The sequence below is a fragment of the Neomonachus schauinslandi genome, chromosome 9 (assembly GCF_002201575.2).
Source record: "Neomonachus schauinslandi chromosome 9, ASM220157v2, whole genome shotgun sequence".
Classification (NCBI taxonomy): Eukaryota; Metazoa; Chordata; class Mammalia; order Carnivora; family Phocidae; genus Neomonachus; species Neomonachus schauinslandi.
Genome location: NC_058411.1, coordinates 75910535 through 75930361, shown reverse-complemented (window position 1 = coordinate 75930361; position 19827 = coordinate 75910535). Strand labels below are relative to the sequence as shown.

General features: G+C 39.8%; 1 protein-coding gene across 2 annotated transcripts in view; it reads right to left on the bottom strand.

Moving 5' to 3' along the window:
• The window catches only part of FMN1 (formin 1), a 385670-nt gene that overhangs the window by 30757 nt on the left and 335086 nt on the right, over positions 1–19827 (bottom strand). For both annotated transcript variants that reach the window (XM_021695357.2, XM_021695358.1), the window contains one exon: positions 4974–5025. In XM_021695357.2, the coding sequence (XP_021551032.2) occupies positions 4974–5025 (52 nt within the window). The remainder of the gene's footprint in view (positions 1–4973; positions 5026–19827) is intronic.

Genomic DNA, 19827 nt, shown 5'->3' with positions numbered 1-19827 from the left:
GGGCGGGTGAGGGTTGGGGGGGGGAGGCATTTACCATATATTCATTCTCTAAGACAGAAGCCCAGCCTCATAGTGACTGTGGCTTATCCGGAGCCTCAGAAAACCTATTTACTTAAACCACTTCTCCAAGAAATTCAATCTGATACTCCTGGTCACATCTTATGTATATAAAAATGAGCATGTCTGATTCCAGGCGGTATGCCGGTGAAGCTATGAGTTTGCTCTTCATCTCAAATCCACATCATTTACCAGCTCTTCGTATTATGTTTAATGAGTACATGGACATATAATGATAACATATTGATTCTGCAGCCTTAGCAGTGGTCAGTTAGACAGCCCATCAGGAATAATTAATCTATTGAGCACTTCATGGAAAATCCAGAGACTATTCTATCCTTATTCTGCCATCCGCTGGCTTTTTGATCTTGGGTCAGTCACTCAGCATCAGACTTTCCGTTTTCTCAAGGGTAAAATAAGACTTAGAATAGGTGATCTCTAAGAAGGTTACATTTTAAAGCTTGATATGCTATAAGAATACAAACCACCGAGGCATAAAAAGAGATATAACCGAAGGCACGGCAAGGTTTGGGTGAAAAACCATCTTTGATCCTGGAAAGACGATCTCTAATCTGGTCAGGAAAGGATCCAGGTTTTCCAAAGTCGATTCTCAGGCATTGCTCCGAATCTCCTGACCTACCCCATGGAGGCTCACTGCACACCAGACTGCTACAGGCCTCCCAAGCAGCCCTTCTTGGAGGCTCTAGCTTTGTAGCGATTTATAGCTCTGCACTTAGGCCCCCACCCCCAACCTTCACCCACCCAAAGCCTCACAAGCTCATTTGCCATGAGCAAGAACACTTAAATAAATGGCCCCTTTTTCTAGGGTGTTGGAAACTAATCAAAGCAGGAATGGCTGGCCACGTTTACTACTCAGTGCTCTATCATCTGTTCAGACACAGTGGGTTTTTTTTTTTTTTTTTTTTTTTTTTTTTTTGTGGCCATCCTGAATCCTGAGTTTCTAATGGAGCTCCATTCAATGGCAATTGTAAAACCCTGAAGCCCCGTCACTATTATGGAGAATACTTTCATCTCGTTCTCAGTTATTGGGCAATATGTATCTCATAAGATTTTATCACATTTCACAGATGAACTGTTAATTGATTCCATGGCTATGATTAGGTGAGATCCAAGCTGGAGCTGCAACTCTGAGTCCCATAAATTCTTTGTGCTTCTGTAAATAATAAATCTGTTTTTAATGCAAATTAAAACTACTGGCCAGGGAATTTTGGCTCCCAGTTATTAAAAGATTGGAAGTGCATAAGTGGAGAAAGGCAATAACTGCAATCATTTCTTAAGGGACTCTCTTCTAATTCCAAACATACATAATTTGGAACAAAACCAGTAATGGAAGAAAGTCGCAATGTCAGGCGACGCCTAACTCTGTGGCAGTCAAAATACTGATAAAACCAAATGTACTACGCTCTATGGCATACACTTTTATTTCATTCAAAATGAAAATTATATTGACTGTGGTGTGGAAATACACAAGTAGAGGGTTATGTAACCGATGGGAAGAGGCCATGAATTTCTTATAGAGTCATGGGGCTTTAGAACCGGAAGGGATGTAATAGGTCAACTCATTCAAGGTTCTCATTTTAGAGATGAGAAAACAGAGACCTGATTGAATGACTTTATTCATTGGCAGCGTTGGGCCTACCACTCGGGTCCCCCAGTTCTCAGTGAAATGATTTTTCCACCCTTCTGTTGCTCGTGCTCATCAACACAGGCATTTTTCTTTTCTTTCTTTTTTTTTTTTTTCTGTTTCTACTTTAGACACTGTTGCCCCCCAGGAGCACCCCCCCAGCAGAGCACATCATCATCGTTTTTCTCTTCCTTATGGTCACCTTTGATACAGAAACATACTTATTTGTGCATTAATAGAGAAGAGAAAGTCTTTCCCTCTTAGTATTCAGAGGAGCAAATGATTTCCCAGCAGGATATAGTGAAGAGGACAGAAACTCCAGTCCCTGTGCCTCACGGATCACCTCAGCAGCCCTCGCAATATCTGGAGTCTAGATCCTGAGACCCAGAGGCTGCAAGTACCAGTGACTGTTCATAGAATGCCAGTGTTGTTCAGTAGGTTATCACAGAGCTTCAGAAAAGCATATCGTCATCCTGGAGGCCTCGCTTTTCCCAGCCTACACTGGAGCTAACCATGTACCCTCACCACCTCTCACCCTGGGGGTTTGTGAGGCCTTGCTTGCTAACCCTCGAAGGGGACAGAGACTAAAGGAAATACTGAATTTCAGCATTTCCTCCCCGCCCTCCCCCATGTGTTTTAGAAACTAAGAAAGCAAGTGAACCTCTTCAGAAGAACCAGAGCAAAAACAAAGTCCCAGGGGATGGCCTGGCTTTGGCACTCTGCAACTTCGACAAAGAGGAAGTTGCTCTGAGGATGTGCCTTATTTGACTTCGGGGTTATCCCTTCGTTCAAGGAGAAGCTAAAGGGCTAGAATATGAGCCTACGACTGCTTCATAAGGTCTAGACTACTGTCCTCCTGAAAACTGCTGATACTTAACAGCCAGGCTAATATTCTCCAATGGACAAAGGGGCCATCGTGCTTTCTGAAATTTCTATTTGTCAGCAGATAACTCTCAAATAGCTTTCAACTTTTAGAGGATTGATTTCTTTGTTTTTTTTTTTTTTTTTTTTTTAAGATTTTATTTATTTATTTGAGAGAGAGAGAATGAGAGACAGAAAGCATGAGAGGGAGGAGGGTCAGAGGGAGAAGCAGACTCCCTGCCGAGCAGGGAGCCCGATGTGGGACTCTATCCCGGACTCCAGGATCATGACCTGAGCCGAAGGCAGTCGCTTAACCAACTGAGCCACCCAGGCGCCCCTAGAGGATTGATTTCTAATCATATGTTATGTTTCATAAAACTTCTTTCCTTCGCTCTATTCCCTTTTTTTCCTCTCTGCTCCAATTCCTTATCTGATTCCTATCTTTGTAATTCAGCTAAATGTTTTTAAAGCACAGACAACGACGACACTATCAAAGAGCTGGTAACAACGTGAGCTGTTTTACTTTTTAGTGTTGAGGTGCCAAAGCAGGACACGTCCCCTTACTGTTTCACATGCATGCCTTTAGAAACTGCTTAGGAAAAGCAAACATGTCGTGGCCTCAGAGTAAATTGTTTCTCTTGAGAATAAAACAGAAGAATTTCCTAAATCTCACACAAATATTGCAACACTGACCACCAACCTCCTTAAAAAGTGCAAGCAAACAACTGTGCTTTCTACATTAAAGATGGGATCTAACATTTTTCATGTATGACATGAAAGCTACACTACCTTCACCACAAAGTCACGGAAAACGCTGACAACCAAAATTTATGACCCCCCTCAGCATAGCTAATGCACAGCAGCAGCTTCGGCCCCTCGAAGGTGGGCCCCCTTTTCCTTCAGCAAGAAGCTTGAAGAAATATTAGAAATTTGACATCCACCCTGGAAACCCAAATTTCTGTTTGACCTGACACCAAGGTGTGGATGTCTTTTCGGAACGTAACATAGACATATTCGTTTTATACATGGAGGAAGGGAAAACTTAATATAGGGATAAGGCCAATCAAGGGGCACAAAAATCTTTAAAACCATCATCGTGGGATTGCTTTGGTTTTTAAAGATGATCATGCTTACTTGATAATCCTGACTCAAGAACATGTCTGCAATTAGAAAAATGCAGGATTTGCCTCAACTTCACTTTCATCTGCATTTTAATTTGATTGGCAGTTGGAAGCAGGGCAAGATGTTGGTGCCCGCCAAAGCAGAGCTGACAGCACTGTCTGTAGGCTTTAAGAACTCTTGGAAATTGTGGCTAGACAGGAGGAATTGGTTTGTTTCTAGAGTTTGTTCAGTTGCGTTTAATTAACTCCTCTCCTCACACATTTGTAAAGTTTGTTGTCCTTATAGGCTACTTCCTACCCCTACCTCTCATTTAACTTTCTAGTCCTTCTAGAATTAACACCAGCAAAATGTATCTCGGTTCTCTGTGCTGAAAATGAGAATGCCTCAGTATATTCTCACTCACCCTTTTAAGAGTAGAGGCATAGCCAAGCTGACTAACCTGGTCAGCAGACAAAAATAAAATCCTCTATCAGGGACCAGAGCCACTGATTACTGGGTGAACTGGATGGTTCCATTCTGCTGTCTATTAAGAGAGAGAAGAGCAAAGAAGAGGCCTGAAGTGGGTGACGGGTAGAACAGAAGACTCCTGAGGTCTCTTCCAATTTCGGAGGCACTTTTTATATATAGGGGTCAGTCCCTCCTCCCCACTTGCCCCTTGTTTACCATATCCTCTCAGATCTGAGGAAAGACATAATAAGTCTCTTAGATGTTTGCCATAATTGGTTTAATCTAGTTGTAATGCTAAGAAGGATCACGTTGTTCCTAACTTCCATAAAGTGGCTCAGGAGCAGAGAAATGGAGGAGAGGCAGAGAGTGTCATGACGTGATGCTTGTCAATCACTTCTCAATGGTTCTGTGCTCTTTGAGGAGAAATGTTTCCAAGTCTTATCATAGTGCTTTCCCTTCAGCTCCCGATAGAATCTTACTGCTCACGGATGTATAGTCTCAACAAATGGGGCCGAAAGAATGGCTAGTCAGACATCATGCTAAGTAAAATAAGCCAGTCATAAAATGAAAAATGCTGTATTGATTCCACTTATATGAGGTATCTAGGGTAGTCAAAGTCACAGAGACAGGAAGTAGAATAATGGTTGCCAGGAGCCGGAGTAAGGGAGGAGAATGGGGGAGTTATGGTTTAATGGGTACAGAGTTCTGTTTGGAGATGAGTTCGTTCTGAAGACAGACGGTGGTGATGGTTGCAGAGCAAAATGACTGCACTTAATAATAACACTCATAAAAAGGAACAGCTAGCCAAAGAAAGGACTAAGGCCAAGTCAGAGCCACTTACCTTTTCTGTGCATTCTCCAAGTGACTTTCTTCCATTTTATGCTCATTTTTGGCTGTGAACGAGAAATAATTATCATTAAAACAGTGTTTTCTTCCATTGTATCTTTTGGCTAAATCTTCTAACTTTGATTACACCCATGGGTTATCAAAATAATTCTGAATGCAGGGGTTGGCAGCCCCTACCACATGTCCTGGAGATAGTTCTCAACTGGCTACATCTCCCACCCTTGCTTTCTTGAGAATAGCTAGAGCTAATGGTGGCCATATAATTTACTGTTCTCACTGGGACACTCTTGAGAGTGAAAGAAGGTGATAACTAATAATTACATCTGGACAAAAACATAAATTGGAGCAATCCTGGACAGACTGGTACATGTGGTCACCCCAGCTACAGCTGGCCTCTTTGTGAGCTTTGGCACATACTTGGTTGGCACTCTCCCCACCCTTCCCCAAACATCAGAAACCCAGAACCATTTACAGCAGTTCTGCTCGGGTTCACACAAATTCACTGGAACACTTGCACACACTGTCTCTACACCCAGAGGCTCCTTTGGCAGTCTGGAGAAGCCTATGGTCTCCTTTCTCAAAATACTGTTTTTAAATGCTTTGGAAAAAAAAAATACTTAAGACTACTAAGGAAATCCATGATACTGAGATACAACTCTGAATTTATAGATCAAGAACCAGTGTTCTGTAGGAACTATTTATTTAGGAGCTTTCATTTTTGGGTGGTGCTTTTACATATCATTCTCTCTAATCAGAAGATATTATTATATATGATAATAACACTTCTTCACTTTAAAAATGTCTAGAAAAATAGGCAAGTCATAATCTACATAAGCCTTAAGGTTTCTTCCATTTAAGGCTACAATGATATAAAATGAACAAGAAAAGAAAATCAGTCTTATCTACTAAGGCCTATGATGTGATACTTCATGAAAGATATTAAAGGATTTTTTTTAAAAGATTTTATTTATTTATTTGAGAGAGAAATTGCACAAGCAGTGGGGAGAGGCAGAGGGAGACAGAGAAGCAGACTCCCTGCTGACCAGGGAGCCCGATGTGGGACTTGATCCCAGGACCCTGGGATCATGACCTGACCCGCAGGCAGATGCTTGACCTACTGAGCCACCCAGGCATCTGATATTAAAGGATTTTAAAATACCACTATTTTACTAAGCTTAGCTCTGCCATGTACTACCTGTGTGACTGTGGTCAATTTACTCATGACCAACTGCATAGTTATGGACTCATCTGTCCTATACAAATAGCCACAGTGACTACCGTCATACTACATCATACAAGATTAAATTAGATAACATATATCAAGTGCTTGACACACAATATATGATCAATAAACGACATGAAAGGTATCATTAGTACCTCATCATCAATTTCATCACTGATTTTAAAACGTCAATTTTATCAAGTTACTCCTCTACTCAAAACCTTCCAAAGGCTTGTCATCACCTTTGATATAACCTTTAACATCTTCACAATGTCCCATGAGGCCCTGCAGTTCCGCTCACTGGCTCCTCTGTGACATCACTCCCTTGCTCCCATGCTCATTTCTTTCCAGTCTCTCTGTCAGCTTGCTGATGCTTGAGCACACTGAGCATGCGCATTAAGGGGTCTCTGCACTTGCTGCACCCTGCCCACAGTCTGTGCATGACTGGCTCCCTTACTGTTTTCAGGTTTCAGCTCAGATATTACCCTCTCTGACTTCACTTAATAAAAGATCACCCCTTGCTACATATCCCCATCCCCTCCCTCAACTCTCTCAACCTCCACACGTTACCTTTTTTCCTGCCCAGCCTCTATCTACCTGGCAGACTATTCGTTTTCTCATGCATTTATTATATGACAATTGAAGGTAAGCTCAAGGAGAGAAGCAACTTCAGCTGGCTTGTTTTCTGCTGAGCCTTAAACACAGGAAGGGTGCCTATATATTAAACAAGTTATTTTAGTTGAAAAATGCATATGCTGGACAAATGTTGCTTCAAAAGAAAGATACTAGGTTTCCTAAAAAGAAAACTTGGTATTTTATTTATTTATTTATTTATTTACTTACTTACTTACTTACCTAATCAGAGAGAGAGAGAGAGAGAGAAAGAACACAAGCAGGCGTAGTGGCAGGCAGAGGGAGAAGCAGGCTCCCCACTGAGCAAGGAGCCCCATGTGGGACTTGATCCCAGGACCCTGGGATCATGACCTGAGCCCAAGGCAGATGCTTAACTGACTGAGCCACTCAGGCATCCCAAAACTTGATATTTAGAATACAAACATAGACTAAATAAGAATGTCAGGCTAAAGTTATATACTATTACCTCGAAGTCCAATAAGTGTCAATTAACAAAAATGATTTTTTTTTTGTTAAAATAATTCTGCTTTGGACGCCTGGGTGGCTCAGTCGTTAAGCGTCTGCCTTCGGCTCAGGTCATGGTCCCAGGGTCCTGGGATCGAGCCCCGCATCGGGCTCCCTGCTCCGAGGGAAGCCTGCTTCTCCCTCTCCCACTCCCCCTGCCTGTGTTCCCTCTCTCGCTGTGTGTCTCTCTGTCAAATAAATAAATAAAATCTTTAAAAAAATAATTCTGCTTTGATACTGACACCATTTTAGGTAAAGTCATAGTTATGGTCATCTTTTGCAGTATGATTTCCCCCATCCTCCTCGTAGGAGTCTGTGAATTCGTCTCGTTCTTAGCCAGTCAGACACAGAGAAGTGACTACTACCAAGTCCTCCACAATGTGAAACAAACAAGTAGTTTGTTCTTAGCCAGTGATTCTTAATTGTGTACATGGCCAAACACAAGGAAAAATTCCTTTGAGGCCTGACTGATCTTCCTGGAGCACCTTTGCTGTTCTCCCTCACCAGGTGGTTTCTAACCGGCTCCTTCCAGGCGGTAAGTAGAACTATAAAGCGGTCATTGCATATAAATTCACTGATGAGAAATACCCTTTCCACAAGGAATTAAGCATTCAGTAAGATTTTGGAATGGCTCTCTAAATATGGGTACTTGGAAAAAAAAAAAAAGCATCCAAAATTTAAAAAGAGGTGTTACTAAGAGGCCCAATGCATACTGTAGAACTTCTGAGGGCTTGGGAGGAAAGAGCCTTCAGGAAAATGAGAAGAACCTAGAGATCTTACTTTTTCCTAAGCAAAGGGCCTACGTACAGAGAGAAAAGGCAGCCACTTCCATGGTGTGATGTGGAAGCTCTACCAGCCTAAAATATTTCTCCCATCAAAACGTGTGACATTTCTGACCATGTCATTATACGTTTTCAGTCTTCAAAGTGCTCTAAGCAAAACAAAAACACATTACCTGGAAGGAAAATGTTTAAAGACTGGAGTCACAAACTCAAATTCTAGTATCAGCAGCAAATAAGGCAACTGTAGGCCAAGTAAAAGAATCCTAATATTCTAAAATTCTATCTCTTGCTTCTCAATACTGGAACTGACGGTCTCGGTGTAGGGAAGCCAACAGGCCGCGGTAGGAAAATGGGAAGGCCACGCCCCATGTGAGGGAGGGAAGGCACTTGCCATTGTTACCAGATCTTCCACCTTTTTCAGAGAAGCTAAGATTTTTGAATGAATGGTCCCGACTTAAAAAAAAATTTTTTTTTTTTTTCAAAGACTCTGTAGGACAAAGGGGACATTCCTGTTGGCCATATCTGGTTCTGCAAGCTCTGACTTAAGCCATTAGTAGCAACTGACATAATGACATAGATAGGTTTGTTCTTTTGTTCCATGTGCCAGACCCTATTCTAGGTGTTTGGGATCCTCCAGTGAAGAAAGCAAAGATCCTTATAGAACTTTCATTCTAGTTGGGGAAGACAGGCAATTAAACCTGAGCAAAAAAGATCCAGTGTAAGTGATTTCTGATAAGGGGTAACAACAAATATTTCCAGAGCATGGCTTGTTGCCTGTAGGACACTTTATATGGATTACTGAATTAAGGTGCCCGGGGCAGCCACAGCATGCCACACAAGTACTAGGCACCCCAAAGGGAGACGATGTCTAAATGGAAGATGGTAAGTCTTAGGTGCAAATTGTCTTTACCCTACAGCTTTGACTAGCAGTGGCCTTGAAAATATGTGTGGGATTGACTTAGTCTTCTATTCTACAAAGCCCCACAGACATTAGCTTTTAGGTGCTTCCTTTTTAGCTTACATTTCCTACTACATGTGTGGTGGGGGTTGGGTAGGCTTCTTAGAAGAGCTAAGTTTGGAGGAGTTGTCAGGTACTGACATGGCCCAGGGAGGTAGAGAAATAACAGGCATCCCCAACCTTGCTCTCCTCTCTTCTCTTTCTGCCACAAGAGGCTGTCTCATTGTCTCCAATGAACTAAATATGATGATTTTACAAATCAGAGGAATAAAGTAGTTGCTTAAGATGATGACGGTCTCACATTTTAAGATAATAAAAGCAATAAGGAAAACAAATACTAAAGTACTAAAAATGAGAAGCTTCACTTCACATCAATTCTGTCTTCCGAACTTCTTTATCCAGGCTGTGGACACACTGTAATGATGTGAATTTCTGGAAGTCCTTGGAGAACAGTGAGTGGCAAGTTTGCTTGGCGACCTACCTACGCATACTATAATTTTTCTATCATTGGTAGAACTGTGTTGCTTTTCTTAAACTCCAACTCTCTCCTTTAAAGAACAATATTTTTCATAATTCTGTGTCACAGAGAGAAAGCAACATGACTTCTTTGGAAGACTTTTTGTTTGTTTGTTTGTTTAAGAGATATGAGGATTTTATTTAATGCAGGCTTTACTGAATAAAGACCATGTGCTTTTGTGTAAAGCTTTAATACCTTGGAATTTTGTTTCCTGGAATTCTGTTTTCACTGATAGCCATTGTCTCATTAGTTATCATAAAGTCATGCCATATAATAAACACTGTGAAACTCCTCAGTACTGTGGCCAACTGAATGAGGCAGAACTCGGCATAGTTAAATTCCAACTTTTAAGCCTAGCTCTGCCACTTAAGTGTCATGGACAAGTCTCACGTTTCAGTTCCTGTCTCTGCAAAATGAAGATGATGATGCCTAGGCGCACCAATACATGAAGGCTACATGAAAAGGGGCTGATGCTTGCTTGAATCAGAATCTCTGCAGGTCAGACCTCTGATGGCTCCATGTCCTGTTGAGACTTCTGGGGGTTCAAGCTTCCAGTGGGATGGCTGTTTTGACCAAGTTAAATGCAGATGTAGCATAGTAGAAAGAAGTTGGGCTTTGTGTCAGGTAGGTCTGGGTTGAATTTGTGCCCTGTCACTTATTAACTGAAAGACCTTGTGGAAGTCACTCAACTCCTCTGAGCCTTACTCATAAAACTGGAATGATAAGATCTACGCTGTAAGGTGGTTGGGCCCTTGGAGGTACTGAACACGAGAGGTTAACATAGCGACTAATGTACTCTAGACACTCAAAAATGGTAGCAATTTATTATTTGATTGGCTAGAAGGAAATGCTAGTAGTCATTATTCCAGCTGTCTGACTTTGGAATGAGTAATACAAAATTTCAAGCAAATGTTCCTTTCTTTCTTAAGAATGTCTACAACCATCCTCAGTAGAGGATAATTTTCTTGTGATCATTTCCGTGTCAGATCCTCACTATTCTCCCATTTTACTCACAAAGCCAATGTCCTTACCATGGTGCCTAAGGCTTGTCTCCAGGAGTTTCCTATGTTGGACCTAAGGTCATTTTATTTGCTGTTTCAGCCCATTTTTGTTTTATTTAATCCTCAGGAAAGAAAGACAGAAGCTGATATATAATTTTGCAAATTTACCTGGGAGTCAGGTGGGTAGGTGTGAGGTGCTTATGATTTTTTTCCCTTTTGTCATCGTTGAGTTCTCAAACTTTGACCTGATTAACTGAATCACCTCTCATATACTATACTAAGTGAAAGATAATGATGTTGGGGTCTACTTTAAAAAGGTAGTTTTCTGAGAGCAAAGACACCTTCTTTAACCTCTAGGCTCTTTGATCTATAACGGGTTCCTTGCATGGCACAGGAAACCCGGTTCTCTGCATTGCATCTGAATTGCCAACTTAAAAGGCAAACTGAACTACGCCACTGCTGTGCTTATGTGCTCATCAGCTTCCCCTCTGTCCAGGATGAAGTACGCTCACGCTGCACAGTAAGCCCTTCACAACCTGGCTCCTGCTACTTCTCACAACATGCGCTATGCTCCTGGCAAGTGGGACTCCTTGCTGTTCCCGCCACTCAACCTGTTTTTTTTTGTACCTTTATTTTTAGGGACACTGTTTCTTCTGCTCTGAATTCCTCCTCCCCCCTGCCTTCTCCTTCCCAAACACCCCTACTGTAAACGTCTTTTCTTCCTTCAAACCCAAGCTTTAAAAAGTTACGTCTTTCATGAAGACCTCCACGGGGGCCTTTCCTTCACTGAGTGGTGAGTGGCTCTTTCTGCGCAGCTCCCACAAAACCATGTTCACATATGCGGGGCACAGTACTGACATCATTTGCTGGCAGTCTGCTTTTCTGATTAGACTCGGTGCTTCTTGAGGGCAGCAACCAAAATCTATTTCATAATGGAATTTCAAAATCTGTGTCTCTCAACTTTAATGCCTCGCAGGTACTCCACTTATTTGACAGGTGAATAAAGTGACAGCAAGGGACTCACGCCAGCAGATCACAGCCCCTGCTCATTACCTCCCCACTGGGGGATCAGAGCCCATTTCCTGCCACACAATTTCTAATCTTTGTTTTCTTTTTTCAACAAAGTAGAAGAGAGTCCAATAGAATCAAACAGTGAGAAAGTACTGATTTTCATTCAGATCTTATTTAGGATGATCGATCGTAGATACAAAGAACACTGACCCTTGAGTTGTGTCTGTATCAGACTTACAATTTTAAAATAGAGTAATTACGAAAAATGTAAAGTTTTTATAAATGCCACTTCCAGAAAGTATTCTGGCCATGAACAACACTTACCATCTAAATGTACCAAAATATTCAAGGTTTTATCCTCAAGAGGGTAGTATTCATGCACAGAAAGTGGCTGAAGAAGGACGTCACTCTTCAAAGAAAGTGGGGGTTTTATGCCAAACATAATTAAGTCATATTTATGGATACCCATCTGGGAGGTAGTAAAGTGTGGAATGAGGGCAAGGGATAAAGGTTGGAATATCTTCCCAGTATTCTTTACACAGTCTATTACACTTTAATATACCATGGTTTATGGACCTGACATGGTTGGTATAAACCAACAGGACGCACAGTAAAGAAGCTGTTTTTATTGCAGCTCTACAAATAGAGGAACCAGGTGATGCTAACAAGGAAACAAAGGGACCGCACTCCACTTCATGTGCTATCCATCTGATGTGAACAGGGCAGTCAGATTTTCTTAGAAAATCACCCTGTCATGCACTTTCCAGGAGAAAAGAATGCTTTCACCAACAGAGGTAACAGTACACGGACACCGGAAAGAGGGAAGACTTTTTAACATTTGAGAGGAGGGGGAAATTATTTGGATATGGAACCACTGAGTTATGGGGGGAGGGGTCTTATAGTGACATTTTTCCTCTCAGTATGCTTGCTCATGAAGGATGCTATCCTCCTATCTAAACTTCTTGTTTTATTAAGCTTTCCTGGTTGTGGTTAAATTAGGAGGAGGATCATTTCTGGTCTGTCACAGACTTTACATTTACAAATAACGAGTTGGATGGTGAAGTTGAGGAGCATAAAGGGTCATCTGTGAGAATTTCTGTCTAAATTGGTGGGAGGCTGGGTGAAGGCACGCTATCAAGGATTCCAGTATCTGGGTATCATTTGATTTCCAGGTCACCTGTCTAGGGCTAAAGTGGAGTAGAAAACTCAGGCTTTTGATGAAAGCACTAAGCAAAAGCCATTGTATCAGAAGACTTTGAAGAGGTCTTTAGAGTCATAAAATCAAAGGAACCCAGATACAAGGAGTCTTAAAAGTCATTTAGTCCAACCCTTGGGCTAATGTTTGAGTCGGGATCCTCCTGTGTTCAATCAGACTTTGTAGATCTCATCTTTTTCACCATTTTTATCTGCCATTTTCAGTTGCCTTTATAACTGAACTGAACTGAATATTTTTATGGACATCAAAGAAAAACTAAATACTGGTATCATCTAACTTGGGCACCTGGGGCTTTTCTCAGCCATGTTTCTTCATCTGAACTGTAGAATGTGGAAGGTGATTTGACCAACTATTCTCTCAGTCTTCCTCATCTCATGAACAGAAGTAGCACCATTCTAGATAGTAGGGAGATGTCCATTCATTACACTCAATGATGGCCTTAGGGTAACAGGGCTTGATTCTCTCATAAATGGTTGAAAAGCCTCGAGTCTTGATGCAATCAAGCTTACAAATGACTTATGATCTTATGTCATTTATATTTTTATATTTTGAACCCCAGGCATAATATTCAATACCTCACAAAATATCTTATTGGCTTAATAATTTGGATTAGAAAAATCTCCCTGGTTCTATAATGAAAAGAACTATATGATTCTTTTATATTCTGGGATGACTAGTAATTATTTGTGTAGGTGAGGAGTATAGTTTAAGAGATCACAATATAATTCTAAGTGCTCATCAGATTATGCCTCTGGTTTGTTCTCTGTAGTAAGTATTACAAAAGTAAATATTTTATCCATTTACAATTCTAGAAGGTAATCAGACTAAGAGTGTAATTGGGATCTAAATGAAATAAATTTATCCACCGTTCATAAGTCAACCCACTGTAAAACTTTACAACTTTTTTTCCTCCAATATAGCTTCACCTTAGATGAGACTTTTGCCCCTGCAGGTGAGTTTTTAACCACTCACAATATGGACATAACATTCAATCTTTAGACTGTATGAGGAATTCTGCTCAATCTTCTTAAAGGCAACCATTTATTTAGCTGTTAATAGTCTATGGTCTTTTTTCCTCTGTTTCTGTATAGCCCAGTGAAGTCCTTCAATTCTGTACAACTATCTGTACACAGTAATTTTTTTGGGCATCAAGATGATACAGATACAATTACTTGAGAAAGTTCATCAGACAATATAATCTATAACCTAACTATAACCTAGTCCAACAATTTAATGTTATAGAAATGAGAATGTGAACACCCAAGTTGATGAAATGACTTTCCTGCATCCAGGTCTCTTGACTCATAATCCAGTATTTCCAATGTCCCCTGCTGCTCCCCAACAGGCTATATTTTTCTCTAGAATTCTCAAATACTTAGGTGGTATCTTGAAGCTGCACTATCCTGCACATTTTTCATAGGAGTATATACATCAGAGAGAAAGGGTCAAGATGGAATTTCAGCTTTCATTCTAAATTTCCTGACTCTTGATGCTTTAAACCAGACCATGGGGGTAAAATTTTAGAATGATCCAGTGAGAGGCTCATTAACATTAATGGGAGTCAGGTGGTTGTATTCTCAAATAGGGCCTGAAATTCTCCATGTTATCTCATCTTGTAGGCCCATATATACCTTTAACTTATCAGCATTAATAGAAGTGACATCTCTTTTGAAAAAAATGCTTTTACTTGGAGTTATTTCTTCACAAATACTTCTAAACAAACATAAAATATAATTTTCATTTAGAGAATTTACATAACTCCTGTTTCCTGTAGTGTCTACCCTGTCTCCCTGGCATCTCATTCCCAGTGGGAAAGCTCATCCCTTCCACAATGCTTTAGAATTTTTTCAAGGGTCATGTAGGGATAATGAATTCTGTAGTCTCATCATTCAGGGAGAAGACACCAAATGAATCATCATTTAGAAAGTCTTAGGAATTACAAAGAAGCTAGATTTTCAAGAGGGCTGTCCCCATTTTGTTTCATCAAGAACCTTGGATGACATTTCAAAGACAATGGGGTTCAGAGTCGCAAGGCTCTAAATAACCATTTGGTGATAAGTTGCAGGTATATTAACAATGGAAGAAGTTCTCCTTTACCGAACTCTGTCCTATCTTGATATTAGCACTAGCCTAAAGGTGTATAATTTCTGGAAGGTATGGACTGTGCTTTTTAAAAAAAATTTATATTCAAAATGTTTAGCATTCAAGACTACAAACTTAGTGTTTATAAATAAGTAATTTGTTGCTTCATGGATTGGTGAGAATTGACTACAAAAGCAGCTGCTAATTTGAATTTGTAAGCAAGTTCATGAGCAATGTGGTATCAGGCTCCATGCTCATTTTTCTCTCTGATTTAAAGTAGTGCTCTTCAAAAGCAAGGGCCTCTTTTTTTATTTCATAGCATTTTAGTACTTGATTTTCAACAGATCTTTCTTTAAGCACTTCATTAACAAATGGAAAAAAATTGGCACCAAGTGGCTTCTTTGGGTTTCCCATAACTGCCTCTGATGACTGTCTGTTATTAAGAGCCATCACTTGATTCTTCATATCTCAACTTGTCCATCTGTACCTTGGATAAAATGAAACCTTACAGCTGAGAACTAGCTAGAAGAAACCTAAGAAATTATCCAGTGTAAACCTCTCATGCTACAGTTTATAAGTGAGTGAAGTTAAATAGTAGGGGACTGAATAAATAAATATTGGATTTTATGATACTAGGACAGTGTACTGACCTGTGACCCCTTCACCCTACAAGTCATAGCTAATGGGATCCGAGGGCAGTCCGCCCACTGGCTGATCAGTTGCTGATGAAGCAGTTTAGTACAATTGGCTGGAGTAATCAGACTGATGGTCGTGGTGGCGGTGATGAAGATGAGGATGAGGATGAAGATTCACTGAGTACTCAGTGTGTGTCAGGTAATATGCTAAGGGTTTTACATAGATCATTTAACCTTCCCAACTCATATCAGAGTTCTACATTGTGGATAATAATGGAAGCAAAGCTTCAAATCGCTCCATTACTTTCCAGCTGTTGGCCTTGGGCAAGTTGTTTCACTTGGCTAACACTAAGTTTTCTAATCTATAAATGGAGGTAGTAATAGGACCTATATTAGACAGTTGTAATAATTAAATGAGATATTTGTTAAGGTGCTCAGCCATTGCACTTGGAGCATTAACTCAGTAAATGCCAATTATTGCAATCATTACAACCACCACCACCACAATTCTCAGTTGTCCAGTGATGTTTGCTTGTTTAAGTTTTCTTGGGCTCCCATGAGACTAGTCTTGAGTAGTTGAGCATCCTGTTCTTCTTTTAGTAACGTGTCTATCCCTACAATGACCTCCCTGAGACCTGAAGCAAACACACTAGATCCAAATATCCCACAAATAGGGTTTTCAAAGGATATCAGAGGGAAATGCTGGGCCGGTTATAAGTGATAAAACTCAGAATACAAAGCAGGAAATATGGTGAGACTGAAATTATGTTAAAATGTATATCACAGAAATAAATTATGTATCTATTAAAAATACCAGAAAGTAATATACCCAAATATCACAGTTGCTGTTTCTGCCTCCCTGGTTGATAGGCTTTTTGTTTTTCACACACTTTTAATTTTTTTTTTGAAGAGTTAGCATCATTTAATATAATCAGAGGAAGAAATAACTGATGGCATTTGGAAGCAGCAGTTGAGCACATTGAAAGTGAGTGACTTGTGTAAGGTCATATTACTAGTTTGGGGGCAAAAGGAACTTGTGCCCTTATTCAGTATAGGTGTCACTAAACTGCATTGTTATTCTTTACGTGTTCCTGCTTAAAAACTATAAAACTGTCATATCATCATAGACTAGAATATTAGAGAAGTCATACATGGAGAAGGAAGCATTTGAATGAATAAGTTAAATTTAAAGGCCTAGCCACCTACATTAAAGTCCTAAAGCCCTTTATTTATATCTTATACACACATACTCACAAATGTAAATTTCACAATTTCTATAAAGTAACCATCCCACATATTTTTATGAATTGTCCAGAAATATATGCAATATGAAGAGTGGCTTTAATCACATTATAAAGATGAAAATGCAGATAAAAGCCGTTATGCATGGTCAGAGAGCTTAACAGATTAAGGCTGATTTTAAGTAACCAAAAATGAAGAGAGGAAAAAAAAAAAAGCCATACTGATATAGCAGATAAAATAGTACATGGCACCCATACCTTTACAAAGGAGATTTCCTCTTCATCTAGATTTATTTATACTAAACCTCTTACATCTTTGTAGCATAAGACATTTGTTAAATAATTGAAACTCTCCCTTTGGAAAAATAAGTATTCAGATATTTAATCATGAAAAGAAATGGGCCACTAGAAGGTCCATAAGTAATCACAGAATGCCCACTGCTATCCTTAAGTCAGTCTTCTCTTAGAACCCTGGCAAAGGCTAACTGTACTTGGGAAACCAGATTTAAGGGGGACTGAAAAACTGAAAAAATTCTAACTGTCCTGATAGCTGTTATTGCTTTGAACATCAAAATACTTTATCTCATTTTCTTTCTCAGGGTCAAGAATTTGTCATAGTTGGGGATTTAAATTGGTCCGCTAGAAATGGTTACCAGAGAATTACCCTAACTTCAATAGTTGTGATGCTACCAAGGATCTAGGCGCAAGGAAGGTAGTGATGGTCTGTTTCTCCAGAGATGTGTCCAAGAAAGAAAAGTACTGGGAGAACTGGGATTCCCAAAGAAGACACTGTAGAAGATATTTCCCACATGAAAGCACATTTAATTTGCCCTGCCAGTACAAGTTATGCAGAAAGACTATTAGCACAAGCGATTGTTATTGGAGTCAGTAAAAGGGGACCAAGAAATGAGGTTTGGTTTTAAAACTGACCACACCGTGCTTCTAGGTCTGCTGGACTAAATGTGCTGACGGTGAGTTTAATAGAATTTGAGGCGGCATCTCTGGAGTCACCTTTCAACAATAATTGTCATCCTTCTCCTCCTCTCCTTTTATAGAATCTTTATAATTTCCCCCAGATTTAAAAATAACTCCTCACTGTAGGACATATGGATAACTGAGGGGGAAAAAAAAGAAAAAAACATAAACATAGTGCAGAAGGCTTTCTTATGTAATGGCCTCTGCTAATATTTTGACTCATTTCCATAAATGTAGGTGTATGTTTATAATCACAAAGCCATTTGTGCTGTTTTATATAGTCGAGGTCATACTGAATATATAACCTACTTTCTTGCTTTTTCATTTAATGCGTTGAAGCAGAGGTCAACTTTTAAATGAATCCTTTAAAGACAATTTATCATTTATCACTTAATTGGTAATGACCGAAAATAATTGTTGAAAAACAAGCCTTTCTTTCAAAGTGGGTATGAAATCTATTCAAATAAAATAATTTTCTAGAAACCCAAGAAAACATTTCAAAATAATTTTCTGACAATGTTTCTTCAATAAGATCTTGTAGGGGAAAAATGTTTGGTTATGAAGGACTATTAAAGTATTATCAAATATAATTAAAGCAGAGTTTTACTTTTTGATTCAACTTGGAAATAATCTGTTGCTTTACCCCTTCAGTCTTCTGCTTTCTGTAGCTTAGAAATGTTTTAGATGGCCACAAGTATTAAAATCATGTCCTATGATGCAAAATAAGCTAAAATTTCTTTCCACTATGCTTAAACCCAACATATCTGTTCTGTATTTGGAAAATACAAGATAAAGAAAATATCCTCAATGGAAAAAAATATTGAGGGTCAGTATAGGCTTGGAAGCAAGTGTGAGGTCTCTGAATATAGAACACACACACACACACACACACACACACACACACACACACCCCTCAGTAGGAAATAGATCTCCCTTAAAATCTGAGAGAGGAGGAAACGTTCAAGTATTAGGTAAATTGGAGAAGTGCCACTGTGTCCTTTAGGCAGGAAGCTAATTGCACAAGTGGCATAAAGCTGATTTCAGAAAGGAGAAAGAAAAAAAAAGAAAGAGAAAGAAAGAGAAGAAAGAAAGAAAAGAAAGAAAAAGAAAAAGAAAGAAAGAAAGGGAAAGAAAGGAGGAAAGAAAGAAAAGCTCCTGAAACCAGAGGCTTGAAATGTTTTACTGGAGAAAAACCATAGCATTACCTCCTCCTGTGGGATGATAACAGTGATTTATGAAGCTGAAGTCATTTCTTGTGATTGCGCTTCGGGGAGATTGGTTTCACATGATCTGCGAAGCCAGGCAATGCAAGCTCAAGAACCACCCCACATGTTCAACTCAGGCTCGGATCTGCCCTCTTCAAGGGGATTCCAGAGCTCCGCGGAGGGGGAGGAAAAGCTATTGCTTTCTGATCCATGAACCACCTTCTCCCCTCCCACAAGCTCATTAGGTGTACACACGGCTCTCTTATTCTCTCTCCTTTTAAAAGTATTACTACTCCTGCATTGTAAATGCGCAGCAGGATAGTAGCAAAGCTGAGATTAATTCCCCACGGATTTATATGGCTCGTTCTCACCCACGATGACTTGCACCTTTTCAAAGGTGCTTATGCTGCTGTTTTTATGGCTGGTCACTAACTTTACTCTGGCATATGGCTGTTGGCGCCATGACACGGAGTGAACATTTTATACCTGAATTAAAGTGGATATTTGACAGTTTCTGTCAGAAAGTTCAGAGCAAAGAATTTGTGGGACAAGATTTATTGCATATTTTATATGGGATACATCTGTTTCTTTGCTAGCTTTGGTCCTTCCCTTAAAAAAATTTAAAGAAGTTTCCTAAAGAAATATAATGACTGACAGGAAAAAAAAGCCAAAGCAGAAGAAAAATATGGTCAAAAGTTGGGTATTTAGAACCTCGCTTTAAAAAACAAACCAAAAAAACAAACCAAAAAATACCACTTCTCATTCTGAGGAGGAAAAATGACTCAGAGTCATGAATAAAAGCTCAGTGAAACAATGCTGTTATCATTGGCAATTATTTTATGGCTGGTTTAATGCCACTTATATAAT